This window comes from Mauremys mutica, chromosome 12 (genome assembly GCF_020497125.1).
Source record: "Mauremys mutica isolate MM-2020 ecotype Southern chromosome 12, ASM2049712v1, whole genome shotgun sequence".
Lineage (NCBI taxonomy): Eukaryota > Metazoa > Chordata > Testudines > Geoemydidae > Mauremys > Mauremys mutica.
Window position 1 is genome coordinate 73584748 of NC_059083.1, and position 20958 is coordinate 73605705.

The 20958-nt window shown below is 38.4% G+C and overlaps 1 protein-coding gene across 1 annotated transcript in view; it reads left to right on the forward strand.

The window, feature by feature from the left end:
• The window catches only part of DGKE (diacylglycerol kinase epsilon), a 27969-nt gene extending 11093 nt beyond the window's left edge, over window positions 1-16876 (forward strand). The window contains exons 4-11 of the mRNA XM_044983155.1: window positions 535-678; window positions 2601-2758; window positions 3151-3202; window positions 6213-6326; window positions 7487-7558; window positions 8215-8342; window positions 8665-8776; window positions 9112-16876. Coding sequence (XP_044839090.1) covers window positions 535-678; window positions 2601-2758; window positions 3151-3202; window positions 6213-6326; window positions 7487-7558; window positions 8215-8342; window positions 8665-8776; window positions 9112-9303 — 972 coding nt within the window. The 3' untranslated portion in view covers window positions 9304-16876. The remainder of the gene's footprint in view (window positions 1-534; window positions 679-2600; window positions 2759-3150; window positions 3203-6212; window positions 6327-7486; window positions 7559-8214; window positions 8343-8664; window positions 8777-9111) is intronic.
• The last annotated feature ends 4082 nt before the right edge of the window (window positions 16877-20958 follow it).

Consider the following 20958-nt stretch of genomic DNA (forward strand, 5'->3'; position numbering starts at 1 on the left):
TTAAACTCAGCTGGGAAGGCGCAGGATGCTCTGACGTAAGATAGCTGTTCCTAGACTTCCTGACTACATCTTAATTCTCTTCCTCCATAGTTCAAAGCAAGAGCCTTTAATGATTTCTGCTAGTCTGAATTTAAGGTCTTTGTTTAAAAAAATATATCAATGCCAAGAGTAGTCTTAATGAATAAACTCTTTTACAAACTGAATTTTAAGTCTTTTTTTAAACCGTTTTTTATTTCATTACTTTTGGTTCTTGTAAAAGTGAAGGATTGACATTACTGGATTAAAAAAAAATCTTTTGGGGCAAAATCCTACTTGCTTTGTTAATATGCATATTCACTGAAGTAACTACTCACATGAATCTGAGTAGGATTTGGTCTTTGGTATGATCATTTGCCAGTGCAGTTGACTGGAACTTATGATGATCAGTTTGCATCCTGATATATAAAAGTGAAGATGTTTTGATCTGTGAAGTAAACCCTATGTGGTGTGTCTTAACTTACAGAAATTTTCATTTTTATTTTCATTTGTTCATAGGTTTTTGATCTGAGCAAAATTTCACCTGCCAAAGCACTCCAGCTTTGTACCTTGCTGCCTTATAATTCTGCTAGGGTACTTGTTTGTGGTGGGGATGGCACAGTGGGCTGGGTCCTGGATGCAATTGATGAAATGAAGATAAAGGTATTGTGTTTGAATACCTTTGCAAGTATTGTGGTGAAATAACTTTTGTAACTGGCGAAAGTGTAAGCCCTAATCTCTTATCTGGATATGGGTCATGCCTATCTTTCAGAGTAAACCTATTAAGAAAAGTATTTGTAAAGTAGCTTATGTACCATAGAGATACAGACTTTGAACATTTAATTTAGAGAAGCCATTCTGCTCACAGAGTGTAGCCTATTTTATGCATTCCTTTGTAATCTAAAGAGAAATTTAATTTGCTGTTAATAGACTCATTAATATAGTAAGGTTCTTCTGCTCTGGCTGCTTATTTCTCAGCAAAAGTATTCAACTTCTAAAGCTATCAGAAATAATGGCACAATTGCAGATTGTGACTTTAGAAAGAGATTAAGGGACAGAAGTAGATAAATTATTAAATATTTGGTTTTCATTCTACCATTATTTACTGACAAGAAGTAAAGAAATTTTGTGTTTAGTATTGTTTCTAAATAGAACATCTTTTCAGTTTAAGAGGTGTCATCAAGAACTCCTGGGATGTCTAATTCAATTGTCATCATTTCTGCCTAGTATCCACACACCTCCTTTTCTCTTCAAAAAAAAAAAAAAAGGAAACAAGTGGTAAATTTAAAAAATTGGATAATAAAAATTTAATTCCCATTTCCCAATTTTCTGGAGCCAGTCAAAATGAATGTTATATTTGTTAACTAATAATACTTTGTAACAGGGCCACCCAGAGGGGGGGGGGCAAGTGGGGCAATTTGCCCTGGGCCCCACAGGGGCCCCCACGAGAGTTTTTCGGGGCCCCTGGAGTGGGGTCCTTCACTCGCTCCGGGGGTCCTGGAAAACTCTCCTGGGGCCCGGAGCTTCTTCTGCTCCGGGTCTTTGGTGGCGGCGGAAGGACCCTCCACCGCCGAATTACCGCTGAAGCGGGACCCACTGCCGAAGTGCAGGGTCTTCTGCGGTAATTCGGCGGCGGGGGATCCCTACCGCGGGTCTTCGGGGCACTTCGGCGGCGGGTCCTGGAGCGGAAGGACCCCCCGCTGCTGAATTACCGCCAAAGCGGGGCCCCCCGCCGCCGTAGACCCCAGGGCCCCTGAATCCTCTGGGCAGCCCTGCTTTGTAAAGTACTGTACTGAAAGCTGCGACTGGGTCATGATGCATATCATCAACCTATGAACTCTTTTGAGAGAGACATATTTGCTGGTACAATGAAATATGTGGAGGAAAATGTCGTCTTAGCCCTGGAGAGTTAACATACTTAAGACGGTGTCAGCTGGATTGTAGGCCCTCTCATGCCTCCTTAGCCGAGTTCTTGACAAAATATTATGCTCCTGAAAACCCATTACAGGCATTGGCAGTACATAGGTATTCCTCTGAGGGCTGAGCTGTAAAATCTTTATTACTGGTGGTAAGTGAAGGGAGAAAAGAGCCTACCTTGACTCTCAGATCCCTGGTTGCAGGGCTGATAAGAAGAAGAAATATCCTTTTTTTTATAAACATATATATCCTGATTAAACAACAGTAACCACGATGCCACTTTTTCAAATTACTTCTCACAGTGGAAAACTTAAATCTCACAACAGTTCTATGAACTAGGTAGATAGACCAGCTTTACAGAGGGAAAGCTAACGGAGTAAGAGAAAGGCAAGATATTTTCCAAAGGGGCTGCTCACTTGGGGATATATTGTTTTTGTGCATTTGGTATTTGCCTAGTTTAAAAATTCAACCTTTCATATTTTCTCGATCCCAAGTGCTTAGATTTGACATTTGCCATGCTTACAGTATGTTCTGTGCCACTCTGTAATAACCATTGAAGCAGCTTTTCTGTTAATGGTGTTCAGCTATCTTCAACATTTCTGGGGATAATAGGGAGGGAGAGGACTCTAGAAAAGGAGATTCTAAAATGTACCATTTCTATGTCACAGGGACAAGAACGGTATATTCCACAAGTTGCAATCTTACCTCTCGGAACAGGTAATGACCTGTCTAATACGTTGGCTTGGGGTGCAGGTTATGCTGGAGAAGTCCCAGTGGAACAAATTTTACGAAATGTAATGGAGGCAGATGGAATTAAATTAGACAGGTAAGTAACACAGTACAAAAGTGAATCCCACGGCACCATGACTATTTTATCTATAAACTCCAGAAAGCATTACCAATCAACAGTAACACCCAGTGACCGCAGAGATTTGGTAAGGAAACACAAACAAGGCACCTGCAGGTGCGCACAGGTGTAACTGCTCCAGTTGGAAACTGGGGGCTACGGGATGTCGGAGATGGAGGAGCCTCTGCTGAGCAGCTTCTCCAATGCTGAACCTTTAAATATTTAACCAAACCTCTGAATCTTCTGAGGAACATCCATCTTCTAATTATAATTTCTTACATTGCAATTGTTGGTTTCTTATTGCAGTTTGAGTTCAGTGAGAGTAGTTCATCTTCTGTAACTTGACTAAATAATAGCCTTTTGTTTTTCAGATGGAAGGTTCAGGTAACAAACAAAGGATACTACAATTTAAGAAAACAAAAGGTATGATTTCAAAATTACTAAAATGTGGATCTTACCAGATGCTTGTATGAACTGATTATTTTATTTCCTACTTGCATATGCTTTTTAAATAAAATAAAATAAACTGCCTGGCCTGAAGGTTGTATAGTAATAATACCTCGCTGATAGAGCACTTCTCATCAGAAGATCTCAAAAAGCTTTACAAAGGAGGTCTATTTTGCTGATTGGGGAAACTGAAGCACGGGGAGGTAAAATAATCCCCCCCAGTCACTCCACATGCCAGCGACAGAGCCAGGAATAGAACCCAGGTTTTCTGTGTCCCAGTCCAGTGCTCTGTTTGTTATGCTTTTCTCTTCAGTTCACAGTACATTAGGAAAGTAGATGGGAGCACTGGAAAATAATGAACTGCTTTGTTAATTGGCTGACACAGAAGTGAAGCTGTTATGCAAGTTTACAGCAGTGCTAAGATCACTTATCTTACTACATGACAATCTTATAATTCACAATAAACAAGAATAATAAAATAGGAAATGTGAGGAGGATTGCAAATCATGTGTTTCCACTCTGGAAAGTTTCAGGAAAAAAGATATAACCATTTGGTATATGAAGAAGATAAGTAACCTGCCTGTAAAGTGAATACTTATTTGAAAGAGTGATATAATCTCACATCAGTTTTACACTTTTGGGACTGACATCAGTAGAGTTACCCCCTGATTCTCGTCAGGGTGAGAGAAGAATCAGGCTTCGAATAGTGTTTGAGGGAGTTGATATCTGACTTGTTACAGGGTTAGTTGAAATTCCAAGGTATAATGAACTGTAAATATCTATATTTGCATATTGTAGTTAAGTAGCAGCGTCAACTCTAAAATGTTGGGATCCACAGAAAGAACTGCAGGATTTATGGTTTCTTTACTAGATCACTACATGTTTTTCTTGCAGACCTGGCATTAAGAACCTTTATATTATTTTTAGGGCTGTCAAGCGATTAAAAAAATTAATCCAGTGATTTAAAAAATTAATTGCACTGTTAATGATAGAATACCATTTATTTAAATATTTTTGGATGTTTTCTACGTTTTCAAATATATTGATTTCAATTATAACACAGAATACAAAGTGTACAGTGCTCACTTTAGTGTTTATGACAAATATTTGAACTGTAAAGAACAAAACAGTGATTTTCAATTCACCTAATACAAGTACTGGAGTGCAATCTCTTTATCATGAAAGCTGAACTTAAAAATGTAGAATTATGTAAAAAAAAAAACTGCATTCAAAAATAAAACAATGTAAAACTTTAGAACCTGCAAGTCCACTCAGTCCTATTTCTTGTTTAGCCAATCGCTCAGACAAACAAGTTTTTGTACATTTGCAGGAAATAATGCTGCCCGCTTCTTGTTAACAATGTCACCAGAAAGTGAGAACAGGTGTTCTCATGGCACTGTTGTAGCCAGCATAGCAAGATATTTACGTGCCAGATGCGCTAAAGGTTCATATGTCCCTTCATGCTTCAATCACCATGCCAGAAGACATGCATCCATGCTGATGACAGGTTCTGCTAGATAACAGTCCAAAGCAGTGCGGACCAACCCATGTTCTTTTTCATCATCTGAGTCAGATGCCACCAGCAGAAGGTTTATTTTCTTTATCGGTGGTTCGGGTTCTGTAGTTTCCGAACCAGAGTGTTGCTCTTTTAAGACTTCTGAAAGCATGCTCCACACTTCATCCTTCTCAGATTTTGGAAAGCACTTCAGATTCTTAAACCTTGGGTCGAGTGCTGTAGCCATCTTTAGAAATCTCACATTGGTACCTTCTTTGCGTTTTGTCAAATCTTCAGTGAAAGTGTTCTTAAAAAGAACGTCATGTGCTGAATAATCATCTGAGACTACTATAACATGAAATATATGGCAGAATGCGGGTCAAACAGAATCAGAGACATACAATTCTCCACCAAAGAGTTCAGTCACAAATTTAATTAATGCATTATTTTTTTAACAAGCATCATCAGCATGGAAGCATGTACTCTGGAATGGTGACTGAAGCATGAAGGGGCATATGAATGTTTAGCATATCTGGCACGTAAATACCTTTCAAAGCTGGCAACAAAAGTCCCATGTGAATGCCCGTTCTCACTTTCTGGTGACATAATAAGAAGTGGGCAGCATTATCTCCTGTAAATGTAAACAAACTTGTTTGAGCAATTGGCTGAACAAGAAGTAGGACTGAGTGGACTTGTAGGCTCTAAAGTTTTGCATTGTTTTGTTTTTTAGTGCAGTTATGTAACAAAAAAAAATCTACATTTGTAAGTTGCACTTACACAATAAAGAGATTGCACTACAGTACTTGTCTGAGGTGAATTGAAAAATACTGTTTCTTTTGTTTATCAATTTTACAATGCAAATATTTGTAATAAAAAATAATATAGAGTGAGCAGCGTACACTTTGCATTCTCTGTTGTGATTGAAATCGACATATTTGAAAATGGAGAAAAGCATCCAAAAATATTTAATAAATTTCAGTTGGTATTCTATTGTTTAACGGTGCGATTAAAACTATGATTAATCACGATTAATTTTTTTTAGTTAATCAAGTGAGTTAACTGTGATTAATCGATAGCCCTACTTATTTTTAAAAATTACACAGTGAGCACTGAAAGTGCCAGAAGAAGCATTTTAAAACATAGGATACTATGAAAGTGGTCATAGGGCTTTCCTTCTCTCTGAGGAAGTCAAAGGGTAGCTGAGAAGTGTGTGCAAAACTCCATGAATCCAACAATAATTTTTAAGTGGTGGCAGTGTATTGATACGTGCAAAGAGTCAGTGAAATTCTGCTCTGTAACGTGGGTGCTTCTCCCACCCCTTGGTAATTCTCATCGAAGCATCTGTATAACTGAGAGCCTTTAATCGTTTTATATTAGCTAAGAACTGGTTATCTGATACTTCAGATTACACACGTGGAACTTCCAATTTGCATATTGCTAGGATTTTGTTTTCATGTCTCCATAATTTTAACTAGAGCTGTTGTCCCGCAGGTGTTCACAATGAACAACTATTTTTCTATAGGACCTGATGCTCTCATGGCTCTCAACTTTCATGCGCATCGTGAGAAGACTCCCTCACTGTTTTCCAGCAGAATTATTAATAAGGTGTGATTGGTAAAATAGCATTTCCCACTTCTTGCCAAAAATACTGAGAATTGCCACCCTTTAATCAAAAGACTGCAAATAGCCTCCATTAATTCATGCAAGTATTGAAGTATCAGCTGTTTTATGTAACAGTCTGAGACAAACTTGGGGGTTTTTTTACATTTAATAGCAATCAAGCAAAACATTTTTTTGCATCTTAATCTAAGGTTGTGTTTTACTAGTGTCTAGTTTATTCTAATGTGTATTTCCATTTTGTTGTTGCTCAGTATCACAGTTATGGTTTCTAGTAACATGGCAAAATTCTCTTTGACTTCCATGGAAACAGCTCAGGCCACTGATTTGTTGCAGTTGTGACTACTACTGTTGGAGCTATGTCCAACCTTGGAAACTGCCATTAGGGCCCTATTTTCCCTTATGTGAAATTTCCTACTTCGGGAAAGAGAAACTCTTCTAGTTTAGCTCCCGGAGTTTCATCTTCATTGTTCCATTGGGCATTCAGGGTTTATCTCCCTGGGTCAGGAAGTTCATTCTGCTTCAGCAGTACATGTCTTGAGATGCACAGGGATCTTGGTCAATTGGGGGGACTGTTGTCACCACCATGCTGCTATTGGCTTACTTACCACTCTGTATTTCTAGGTTGTACAGTAGTGGCTGCGAATATGGACTCTAGTACCAGCAATGGAACATGCTTCTTAGCACTACCTCTTCCCACCCCAGTTTTAGAAGAGGTTCAGTCCTAGAGCTCTTGTAGAGGAGCTTCCTTGGGGAGCTTATGGTGGGTCAGGTGCATTTGCAGCCAGGTTCCAACTGTTTGGGTTGCTCTCCCCTTCTGGAGCAGAAGGAAAGACTCTTGTTCTTAATTACCTGCAAAGCAGTCTTAAGTATATTGATCTCTGTAGAGCTTCTCAGTCATTTGGAAACTTAATGGAGTGGAGCAATGGCACTGTCTAACTCTATTTAAAAGTGTAGTACGGATTTTATTTTAAAAGGGAAAACTCTTACTTGCACTAAGTAGTAATGACTGGGTTGTCCTCTTCCTGAAACTTAAAAGCAAAGATGATGTTACATAAGAATTTCAGATTGAGCTCTTATAACTGTAATTAAATTATCTTTGTCTTTCTCTCTGTTTCTGATACTGATTTCTCTTTAACTTTTTGTAGGCTGTTTATTTTTTCTATGGAACCAAAGATTGTTTAGTACAGGAATGTAAAGATCTTAACAAAAAAATTGAGGTAAGGTATCTTATGTTCTCTCGCTAACTATTTTTTTTCCCTGGGGAACATACATCTCCCTCCCTCAAGAAAGCAGGATCTTAAAGGGAAATGATCTAGTCATTTTTATAAATAAGAGGCGTTGCTTAGACTTTAAGTCTAAGTTTCCACTAGATACAATCAGAGAGACCTCTTAAAGCATACCTGTATATTGCTTACCTTTTGATATAATAGCAAAATTAACTTGTGGCAACTGACTATTCAGGACTTACTGTACAGTATCTAGTGCCTGATCCTAAGCCCATTGAAGATTCCCATTAACATTTATGGACTTTGGATCGAGCCCCTGCTGTAGCTAAAATCCCAGTGTATAGGTGAAACTTGCTCCAGTGCAGAGGGACTATACGAGTCTGAGTCACAAACCCTTGCAACTGTAATGTGCTAGTTAATAATAGAAATGGGGGTTGTAGGATACGATACCATATTATGAAGTCAAAAATATTGTTTCTTAATATGTTTGTTTATTTTATAAATAACACACATGCTGATCAGATTGGACCAGTTCACATTGACTTCAGTGGGATGGCCACCCTAATGCATGAAGAGAAGTGGCACATGCCCAAGTGCGGAATTTGTCCCACAGTAACTTACTAACAATCTGTTGTGTATCTGTAAAGCTAGAGTTGGATGGTGAGAGAATCGATCTGCCGAATTTGGAAGGTATCATCGTCCTGAATATTGGATACTGGGGAGGTGGCTGTAGATTATGGGAAGGAATGGGTGATGAGCCTTATCCCCTGGCAAGGTATGTAGTGCATCAGTGGTTATAATATATACTTTTTTATTATAGTGTAAGGGCCGATGGACTTAAGTAAGCAGTCTCATTAATCAGAGGGATTGCTCACATGAGTAGGTGCTGCAGAACTGGGCCATAAGATTTTATAGAGTGCATTGAATTTGTTATGCAGCAGAAGGCAAACAGATAGTTTTAAGCTTATGTACTGTATCAGTCACTTTAATTATAGTTTTATCTATTAAGACAAAGACCATGTAAAGTTTTATACAGTTATTTCAGTGGTGTTCACAGCTATTTTTTTATAGTAAATGTCTCCTTTTCTAAAACTTAGGTATGATGATGGATTGCTGGAAGTTGCTGGAGTTTATGGCTCTTTCCACTGTGCACAGATTCAGGTGAAATTAGCAAATCCTGTTCGACTAGGACAGGCACACACTGTGAGGGTACGTAGCATTTATGATTACCTTTACCCAAGTTTTTCAGTGAATGTGTCATCTTAGGCACTCAGCTGCTGACCACGTCTTTGTTTTTAAAAGCTGCAGTTTGTCGGGGACTCTGGTGTTGATCATTTTTGGAAAAGTTAATTGCCACTTAAATTGCACCCCCATAACTCAATTATGGACACCCTATGCATGTGTGTAACTAACAATATACTAAGATTCTCTACTGGGAGGCTAAAATCTTGCTTTATCAGTACATAGGCAGTAGTTGTAAATGAAATACCTTTGGCTGGAGTGAACTGTTATGATTCTATATATGCTCTTTTATTTAATACCAGCTGATTCTGAAGAATTCAAAGATGCCAATGCAGGTGGATGGAGAGCCATGGGCACAGGGACCCTGCACTGTTACCATAACTCATAAGACACATGCACTGATGTTATATCACTCGGGTGAACAAACGGATGATGATGCTTCCAGCATGTCTGAGCAGGAACACACAAGGGAACAGATGGATGAAGACATATAGGTTTTGAAGAATTTTACATAATATATTAGTCAATTCTTGTTTAAAAACTTAGTTAAATATATATTAAATGTTCTATCTCAATAACTATATCTTTATGCAGTAAGGTGTAGACTTGTGAGTGGCATGGGGTAAAAAAAAAAGCCATGCTTTCAAGTATTAATGGAAAAACCTCCAGGCTAACCTTTAGCAAAACACTTAGGTGTATACTATCAAAATGAAAATCTCACCGTAACTTAAACTGATTTTTCTTAAGGCTAAATGTTGTTTTAGTATGTCTTGAGAATACTATTTTCTCTTTTAAATAAGCAGTATGTCTTACTCAGTTAAACAATATACTGTGAGGTGCACATAACAGAAATATTGAAATGTGACTTTGGGTAGCGCGACCATCTTTTAAGACCTATGTAACAAGATTGTTTCTTTTGGAGACCATTGGCAACACTTTAAAAACTGTTACAGATAACTGATCTTGTCTGATGATGATCTGAAAATAGCAACATGGCAAGTCAGTCTGTGCCACCACATTGATCGTATATACATATATGATCAGTAAAGATGTATTATCTGCAAAAACAGATGGAGAATTTATGTAAATTTTGCTTCCTGACTAGGTCATGCAAGGTGAATAATAGCTCTGCGGGATTTAAAACTTTATTTCCCATTTAAATTTATGACCACAAAAGAGCATTATTGCAAACAATTATACGAAAATTCTGAATAGATCTAACAGTAGATATAAACATCCTGTTTAGGTAACCATCAAGATTTCTCAAGGTAAATATTGACCTAGTTGAAGCTTCTCAGGTTTAAAACCTCATGGTCGCTTCAGCAGAAATCAATATTTGCTCCTTAGTTATTTTACGAGCGAGTAACTTAACCTACAAAGCCAAGAGCTTGACGCTAAGGAGTAAACCTGTCACTAATCAATCCAGTTGAGCTCATGTACTGCAAATGATCTCCAAACAGTAACTGAATTTATAGTGGATGTGTACTGTATATGTTAAGCCCAGTGACAAGTTAAGGAAAGGTCTAAACACTGAATTTTCTTACCTCTTTTGTCATTTTAAGCCAGCGCCCTCAAATAACTTTCCTTTTGTTTTCTATATGCTAGTTTAAAGGGACACTGTCAAGTAGGATAGGCCATATATCTAGGTTTTGTAAACCAAATGCAGTTGTTTTACAAAATCTAAAAAAAATCTTCCATGGATTACCTAAAGTTCAGGAAAACATTTTTTAAACAATTTATTTAAGCATTTTTGTACAAGTTCATGGAAATCAAACACAACAGCACTATATCAGTGCATGATAGACCAGGAAGTTAAACAGATCCTTTCTGGTTTAAATTTTCCATGCTGAGTGAAAAGCAAAAAGCAAACATAGTTTATATGGTAAAAAGTTAATTACATTTTTGAAACTCTTCCATTTTTAATAATCTTTCAAGATAAAAATATGTTTTAACTTGACAGTGTCCCTTTTAAAAAGTTTACATGCTAGATTCTAAATACTACTGACATTAGTAAATTCATATTTAGACAGATTTGGAAGGTGTTTATTATATATGTGATTAGAATGCAATTAATTGTAAATGTTGACAAAAAATGTAAATTTTATACTTGGGAGCCATATAGACCTTCTTTGAATTTATAATTTATCATGTAAATACATTGCGATTTGAGTCATAAAAGTCCACATAAGAAGTAAATTAAAAATACCCAAAGTAGATATACCATGTTATAGATAGATCCACGATCCAAATCTTCTTTAGTTAAAACTGACTTTAGGTTATACTAGCTTAAAAATCATTTTAAACTGGTAAGCCTCTACTTTATTTATTAATATTTGAATAACTTATTCACGCTTATTTTAAAAATATTTATTTAAGTATTATGCTCTTATCCTTGTGTACTAATGTTTACAGACAAGTTATAAAGCTCTGGAAAAACTGGGTATGTATTTGGAATGCAGATACGTTAGAAAGACAATGACAGGATTTCTTGATCTAAACTTATCAAACTGTGTTGGGGAGAGTCATCTCAAGTTTATCTGGAAATTTTCAAGATCTATTTCAATACTCATAGGATCAAAAACTGTCCTGAATTTTGAAAGTTTGAACCCCACCCTACCCTTAAATAAAAACTTATAAAATGCTTTTTTTCCTGGTTCTGAGGAGATAGTAGATTGAAGATCCATCCTGTCTCTAGATGGATACCAGGGACCAGATTGCTTCCTTCCTAAACTCTGTCAGGGAGATCTCAGGGATCTGTGCCTGTCCACGGACCGGTCATTGAGAAACACTGCTGTAGATGACATCACAGTTGGTGAGAACAGGCTGTCTCCCAATTTGTTTTGTTCTTGATTGGAGGAAGGAAACTTAGGTACAGCACTTCAGACAGTGGGGTATTGGCCAGGAGGTACTGTATGCAGACAAGCTGGATCTTTCCACTGACTGCAACTCACTGAGCACTTCTCAGGATCTGGTGCCAAATGGGTGAAATACTCTCTGGGCAGTACAAATCCATTAATAGCTTTGTAATATAGGAGGAGAATGGGCAATGAAGGTAACACTTCATCTAACACCTACTTGGTAATTTTGGAGAGCTGCTTTCTGAGAATGGCCCTAATTGTCTGAGCCAGATCATCGCTCTTTGCATGCTGATGGGAGGAGAATTATGCTGCATGTATGAGCGATTAGAAGTGAATGTCTGAATAGTTGAGGGCATTTGATGGGTAACAAATTTAGACGGTGTATGCTTGGAAAGCCTTTCAGAAAATTCTATTTGAGGATGGTAGAAGATTGCACTCGCTATAAATTTTTATCTCGAAGTCAGATATGCCATACCCACTTTTCTGGAATTGTGGACAACTAGACAGGTCAGAGGACTTTTTAAAAACAAATGTTAAGGCTAGAATTTAAATAAGTCAGGTGATCACAAGAATCTTGCAATTCCCAACTTACCAACCTGTGGTTTTTTCGAAGATTTTTTTTTTTTTGTAAACTTCTCTTGCTCAACTGTTTTATTAATCAAAACTTTTCAGTTCATCACAAATTTAGACTCAGATTCTGTTGTGAATTTCTCCCTGTGAAACCACTTTAGTCTGACTGCAGAAGTTATGTCATTATCGTTTGCCTCCCCACATCTAATTTGCATATAAATTAAATAAAGATACTTTTCAGATTTAATGATAGTTGCTCGTGTGCTATTGTATATTTATCACAGCTGTGAATCTGATGAAATTCACATTTTAAAAAAATAGATGTTAGAAAACATGAAGCACCTGATACAGTTTTGTCTATTGATTATCCTATTTTTTAATTAAAAATAGGCTTTGACAATTGGAAACATAAAATTATTGCAATATATTAGTTACTCAGAAGAGGGTGCTCTGCTATTGAAATTCATGCTCTGCTCTAAGAAAAGCCACACCGCATTTAAGGATGACATAAATTATGAATACATTTAATTTCTCAGAGGCTTCTTATAAGCATATTAATTTGAATAAAATGTTCAGCTGTAGAAATCTTGGGATATTAATTTAGCAAGCATTCAAACTATTCATTCACACAGCTGTAATTCTAGGCTATATTGAGATTGTATTGCAGCCTATGCTAGTGTACCTAAAGATCGGTCAGTGCTTCTGTTATAAATCCCTTTCCTGGGTTTATAACCTACAGCTTAACATTTTTTTGGTGGGCTTAAACTTGCACACACAACCTAGATATGGAGTGAACTTTTTTTCTCCCCTCACAACCCTCTTACTTATTAACTTTCACAATTTGTATAAAATATCTATATATTTATCTTTTCCTTAGAGTAGTTCACAGGTCAGAGTAAAAGTTTACTGATTTTTTTGGACACACTTCTGTATTCTTGGGTCTTCTGCAACTTGTTTGTTTTTTTTAAACGCAATGTTCCCAATCCATAAGGTGGGCCCTACACCCTTTCTGGTTTTCCCCTTGAAATAAAGTAGTTGAGGTCTGACCGTAGTTGCCATTCATGTTTATCTTTTTTATAAGAAATTGTGCTACTTCTTGACTATGATATATTTTATAACCCGATGTGTACTGGTGGTCATGTGTTTACAACATACTACAGTATTTACAGCATACCCCAGCATAGCGCCAAAAACTATCCCAATGGGTAAATAGTCCAAATTCTCCTTTCCAATGCACTGATGAGGCTCTCGTTTTAAATGGACACACCTAACTTTAAATCTCACGTGTGTTTGGAACATTTTTGTAATCTGCTGATTGTTCTGGAATGCATTCACTTCAGCTGGAGTGAAAACCAGGCCCCTACTAATTTTTCCCTGTTTGGGCCTATTTACATTCTAGAATTCTACCATATAAACACAATCGAGAGAACCTGATTTTGATAACAGGATGAAAAAAACCATGATTTAGCAGTCATAGGGCAAATCTTATTCAGCACCATGTTAACAGACCAAGATTAACTCCTGGTCCAAGCAAAATCTAATCCTAGTTAGTTGACAGGATGATGATGAATAAGATTTGTCTGGTCTCCACTAACCATACAGTCATGATCGTCGGTATTATGTTAACTAACTAGCAACAAGGGAAAGAAGAATATTTGTAATTGTAAAACGTGCTTGAAACTACTAAAATTGACGGGGGCACTCAGGCAGTTGTAATACTAGAAACTTCCTTCTAATTCACTTTTTGTAATTGACTCGTTTTTGTGATCCTTCTAAGTTGGAGCCATTCTGAGGTCAGTGCACAGTTCTGTGCTTATATTTAGATTGCATTTCAGTCAGTATGTAGACTTGTATCCTGTGCTGCTTTTTATATATATATATATATATAATATATGTGATGTTATTCATGGTATGTTTTAATAGGTGTAAAATTTAGGTCCTCCCTAGCAGTCCAATGCACATTTTTTCTAGAAGACAGTATTCACTGAGGAGACACTGCTGATTATTTATGGTCTTTGTGCCGAAACCTACAAAGACTTATGAACTTGATTAATTTCTAGCACGTATGTCTTTATAGGATCAGGACCTTGATATTTTTCAGTCTAGCAGTTACACTCAGCAATATGCTTGCAGTGTTCTTCACTGGGATAAGCGGGCTTAGTTGAGATCCAAAATAGCCTCCTTAAAAAGTGCAAGTTACGGTCTTTAGCTGGAAAAAATATTGTCTAACTATTGTGTCATAGCTTTCAACAGCATTAAAAATGTTAATGCAATACATGGTGACTTCTTAAAGAACACCCAGATGTTGAAAACATGCCACTGTTACTTAGTTCTGATGTAAGAGTAACACATTTTTGAAATTCCTTGTATGTATGCTCTTTGTTTCCTATTTCATTACGTAGTGTGACTGCAGATTCTTCTTTTTTTAAACTGTCAACTAGAAATAATCTAGAATATTTTTAGATTTAAAAAGAGATAACTGCAACATTTTAGTAGCCTGGTTGATCCTACTGAATGTGAACTATCCACTTTTAAAAAAATATGCTCTGATCCTGTTCTGAGGAACTGTAGCTGCTTATTGAGCACAGTGTAGGGTAACAGAACATCACTTGTTTCGTGTGAACATTATTTACACATTCCATATGTTTAAGGCCCATTCCTGCAAGCTCTGCCCACTCAAAATTCCTGTTTGCTTCACTGAGTGCTGAATATTCACTGATCCCAGGATTGGGGTCTGTTGGGATAGATCTTCAGCTGGAGCAAATCAGCATTGCTCCATTGAACCAAGTGGTGCTAAGCTGATTTTCATCAGCTGTCATGTTTTGGAAGTCTGAATTACCTTCATAGTTTAAAACTATCTTTTGTTTCTCTTTAACATTTCCCTGTCTTCTGTGCCCACGTTATCTTCAATGATCTTTCCACTTCCAAGTTCGGAGTTGTGAATTTAAAGTGCATCCATCAAACATAACACTGATTATTGCATTGACTTCTCTTTAAAGAGGAAATGGAAACTACTGTTGTAAGGATTTCAGTCTGTATCTTCAAAGTTGACATCCTTCATTAGCCATATGTCCACTACTAATTCATGTAGCTCTTAGAACTCTAGCCATCTAATCTTTATGGATTTTTTTATAGTCAAACCAAATGATTTTTTTATTTTTGTAGCCTATGCCTTCAATATGTATAATAGAAATAACAATTCAAAAACCATATTCTGAATATTGTAAAAATGTGAATTTCAAGAGCTGTAACTGTGAGTTAGTCATAGTCACTTAAATAATATTTGTGAGAAAATACCAGCACGTCAAAAGTTTACAAAAGCCTATTCTTTAGGATAGAAGTATTCTGATAGTGTAATATGTTTGTATTCAATGTGCATATGCAGATTCTGAAATTGCACTAAATAAGAAACAAAGAGCTTTTTACAAATCCAAGCACTGGATCAAAATGCTGAATTTGTAACATTTAGTGTTCTTTTTATCCAGAAAAAGTGATGGGTGGTTGGTTAGTGGTTTTCCCACAGAACAGTAATGCGGAAACCCATCAATTTATTCAGAAACATAAATTGGTGCCTAATGTTGCATATTAAGCTGTGGCTATCATTCACTAAAGTGCCCAGAAATTAACAAATGCCCATTTTTCCACCACCACCACCTCCCCATGCTCCCTCCCCCCCCAAAAAGAAAATGACACATTGTGTATTCACAGCTGTAAAGTGCTTGAGGTCTTATTTATAAAGGAATGACCAGCCAGCATGATACTGCACTTCCAAAGTATCTTTTAAAAAGGTAGTAGATACACTTACATTTTCCTTGGCATCAAGAGATGCCTTGTAACCCCCCAGGTAGAATTAGTCACTCTTCTGCTTTCAAAAAGAATGAATAAGCTGTAGGGGGAAAGTGTTACACAAAACTCTAGTCATAAAAGTAGGGAACAATTTTTTTTTTCTTTTAAAACAATCTTCTGTACCTTCCTATACACAAGCAGTAATGTGACTTTGGAAACTTTTTGTGGTCAAACGGTTTGGTTTACGTTTATGCACACTTTCGGCTTGATCATATTCTCCTTAAGCAGACAATATTCCCATTGATTTGAATGGGAGTTTTGCTTGCCTGAGGAGTATACGTTTGGTCACTTTGACAGTGTACTGACCAGTTTAGTTAATCATTGCATGTAGGTGTTGTGTATTTTGTTGAGAAGTAAAAAAAATATTTGAGTGAGCTGTTTGTAAGCAATTGTAAATGCAGAGTAACTCCCAGGGAAATCAGCAGAACTCCATTGATTTCAGTGGAGTTACTCAGATTTACATCTGTTAATTTTGTGTCCTGCTCGTTCTTATGACGTAGAAGAGAAGATGTGCAGAAAGGAATCCTTTTGAAAGGATGTCTGCTTCATATTCCTCTTAGATGTTTGTAAATAAATAAAAGCTATTTTCATACCACTGATTGTGTTGCTGAATTTCCTAAAGCATCTTTCTGTTGTCTTGTTGATCTGTATTGTATTTCTCTGTATGAACTAGACTGAAGAAAATGTGTGTGGATTAAAACATTTGAATCCATTTTGTTTGTCTGTTCCATGTTCATTCACAAATCTAAACATCAGCTTTCAAAATCTGTAATAAACTAGTGAGAATATTTGACACCTAACTTTGTGTGTACTTTTTTGTACTCTGAAGTAAGACAAGTATGTTGTTTGAACACTAAGGCCTGGTCTACACTGGGGGGGTGGGTCGAACTAAGGTACGCAAGTTCAGCTACGCGAATAGTGTAGCTGAACTCGAACTACCTTAGTTCGAACTACTCACCCGTCCAGACGCCGCGGGATCGAAGTCTGCGGCTCCCCCGTCGACTCCGCCACTGCCGTTCGCGGTGGTGGAGTTCCGGAGTTGACGGGAGCGCGTTCGGAGTTCGATATATCGCGTCTAGATGAGACGCGATATAGCGAACTCCGAGAAGTCGAACGCTACCTGCCGACCCGGGCGGGTAGTATAGATGTAGCCTAAGTATACACTGTTTTTTACACAACAGAAACATGAGGTCCCTGACCTGAAGAGCACATACACAAAAGAGAAAAAGATGGGTCACCCTTAAAATACAAGACTGTAGACAATCAGTAAGGAGCTGTGATAATAGGATTTCAAGACTTCTTGGTATCATAATTTATCTGTTATAAGAAGTGATGATACTTAAAAAAAACAACCTTTCCTTTTGATTTACCCTTCCCCTCCCAATTTTTAACAATTCATACCTTAAATACCCTATTTTATTCCTCACGTAATTAACAATTCTAAAAGATGTTGCTGGTTATTTTCCTTAGTGAAATTGCCAGCTGTGATGATAATTCCGAAAGCTGCTGTGATGAAAGCATTCGCCATGTTTTCCCGTGGGTGTCCATATTCTTCGGAAGTGAAGAAAGCATAACCTATGTATCTTGTAAGGCTTAAGAATTCTGGCTTGTTCTTGACACTCCAAGCCAGCCTCCCCACTACTAGTTAATTGAAAGATTTAACACCTACACAGCAGCCATAAACCTGGCAGTTCTAACCTCAAGAGTTCCCTCTGCCTAGGGGAATACTCAGGTGGCATAAAGCTGCTGTAACAGCTCCAGCTCTTTACACCCTACTCTAATTAATTGATTAAATTTATTTAATTAATGGGGAGGGATAGCATTGGCCTGCTAAACCCAGGGTTCAAATATCAGAGGGGTAGCCATGTTTGTCTGGATCTGTAAATGCAGCAGAGCGTCCTGTGGCACCTTATAGACTAACAGACATATTGGAGCATGAGCTTTTGTGGGTGAATACCCACTTTGTCAGATGCATGTCACAACCCAGGGTTGTGAGTTCAATTCTTGAGGGGACCACTTAAGGATGTGGGGCAAAATCAGTACTTGGTCCTGCTAGTGAAGGCAGGGGGCTGGACTCAATGAGCCTACTCCAGGTTTTGAATGGTAATAAAAATAAACTGCCATGCCTTTTTTGGGGGGGGGGAGTAAATGTTTTAAGATTCCCGAGACATTCACACAATATTTCAGGAGATCTAAATTATGCTCTTTTTTTTTTTTAATTTAATACAAAACCTGGAAATCCAGGTCATCCTTAATTTCTTACCTGCTGTTTACCTGGGTTAAAATTCTGAATTTCATCTGCAGTGGAGGCAACAATAACTTTAATAACTAACCACCTGTAATGACAGGTTTCCAAACAGGAAACTTCAGGCAAGCTCCTCAGCTAATGTAACTGCACTGGAGGATCTGGCCCCTTGATTTCCCCAGGGAGCTTTTCTGAGTGTCTTTTATTTATTTGTATTTTGACCAAAACTAAAGAGAAGGCAACATTCTAAGCTCCGTTTATGGGCCACCAGGCCTAGTACTATGAAAGTACACTCAAATATCTAGCTATATAATTTGATGCTAGCAAAGGGATGTCAGTTTTCAAGGAGATATGGGAGAAAGTGCACATCACAATTAGAGATTTCTGTTAATGTTAGTCTTTCAATATGAGGGTTGCTTTACAAAGAGTGATTTTCTTTAAAATGAAAATGAAGGAGCAGCAGCTTAAAATGTCTTCCCCAGTGTGCACTTACTAATGACTTTAGCAGGAGGGAAAGTCTTGATTTGTTTTTGATCAGCCTCTTAAGTGCTAACGATTCCTGGTCTCTGGGGGCCAAGGATTTGTAAATCCACCTACCAGACTCAGATAATGTTTCATCATGACTTGTGTTAATATAAAGGTGATGAAAGAAAAAAATCCTGAGGCCAAGTCAATAAAATAGGCAGAGAGCTCTTGGTGGAAAGGGAAAGCTGTGGGTCTGCTGCTGGAAGAGGTTCAGAGATCAAGTGGCTCAATGCTTTCTCCTGATGGCAGCAGATGGGCTGGTTTGGGTGAGGAGGCCTTTGTGACTGAATAAATCCTCCTACGGGGCCACTTCATCATAATGTCAGTTTCCTCCCAAGTCCTTTCCTTTCCATATCCCCACCCTGACTGCCTAGCACAAAGGAGGGGAGCTGCAGCATCTTAACTCCTATACTGTGCTACAATCGAACCTTTTTAAAGACTATTTGCATGTTGCTTTTTATTCAGGATGGGGTCAGGTCATATATATTTTCAGCAACTCTTTCCTTAGATGCCTGAGACAATCGTTTCACAGAAGCTTGACGCTATTGTTCACACAAGATCTTATCCTAAGATGCCAATTTTTCTTTGCCTCATACTTTTAGAAATATTTTCACATAACGTACTGAAGTGAGCTATAGATCTACAATATGCAAGGAACACCGAGTTGCACCATCTTTTGGATCCTGTCACATACATTTAGGCTGAAAGCTCTATCTAGGTGGAGAATATTATGAGTTCAGAACCTCATGAAGCTGAAAGCAAAGCCCAAGGATTTCAAGAAAACGAGTGCATAAAGTTAGGCTTCTAAATAAATGATCAAAATAGTGAAATGCTCAATACAATCCAATCTCTTATTGAGGGGTCTAAAGAGGGATTTAGGAGTCTACCTTTAACACAGCTACTCCTCTGAAACCTACCTTTAGATATAAAGTTTTGACCTAAACACTATGTGGCTCTAAATTCCTTGATTTTTGGAAGCCTTTTTTGTAATGATTACATTTCCTCATGTAACTGGAAAAGCTTGTGGCAGAAGTGCAAAGGCTCCGAAGCTCTGCATGCAGCTGTGGAAAATGCTCTGTTAGCGACACGGTAACAGATGGCCAAGAAGGCTTGGTGACCATGGGCCCTGTCTTATTGAGAGCAGGAAACAATACCATGCATGTGCCACCCAACAGCGTTCAGGCACATTGTCGTCACCCTAGTGCAAAATCCCAATTCCACGCTTAAGAGCTGCAGAAAAGACCCTCAGTCTCTCAAACCTGCAAAAGAGCAGCTCCGCATGTCGCTCATTGAAAATATGGAAAGGGCAATGCATATAGAAATCTAATTATTGGCAGGCACAGCCCAGCGTTTAGCATGATAATCGCAGGGCCCTCATGCTTTCTTGTGCATGGACCTCTGAAAGGTAATGGTGAAAGCAAAAGTTAACGGTACTGAATTTCCATCAATCATTCCATGTTTGCTTTGCTTATGTTGACATGATTTTGTTGTTTGCTCTTAAATTGCAGTGAGAAAGTGTTTTTAATCACTTGAAAATATTTTTAAGACAAAAGGGAGCTTGTCTCCCGCTTTAGCTATAATGAGAGACAGAAAGGGCTAAGACCAGACAGCTAGACGGCCCCACTGCACAATTATCTTTATTTCCCACAAATCCCGGGATAAAATCGCTAGTCCAGCTTAGGGCTGGAGTGACTCTACTGGCGATGCTGCGTTACACCGCTTGAGGAGCTGCCCCCTGAGGGCTAAAAACACCCCACAGCCTTATTGGGTGCGCAAGGCTTGGAGCCCAATGGCCGGGGCACGAGCAATGCCCGGAGAGCGGGCGCGGGCTGCGCCTGGTGGCTCAGGCCCTGTGTGTCTACACGGCTGCAGTGCTGGCTCGGGGATGCGGAGCGGCGCGGCACGAGCCCAAAGGGAGGGGGGGGTTGGGTGGGATCTAGTGGAAGCAGCTTTAGCCCAACAGCTCGCAGCAGCCCCCACAGGAGGCGGGGGGGGGGCGCTGACCAGGTTGCCTGACCAGGTTGCCGGAGCCCCCATGCACCCTCCGCAGCTGGCCCCACCCCCCCCACAGCCTGCGCGGGGGCGGGGGGTCATATCCTATTGCA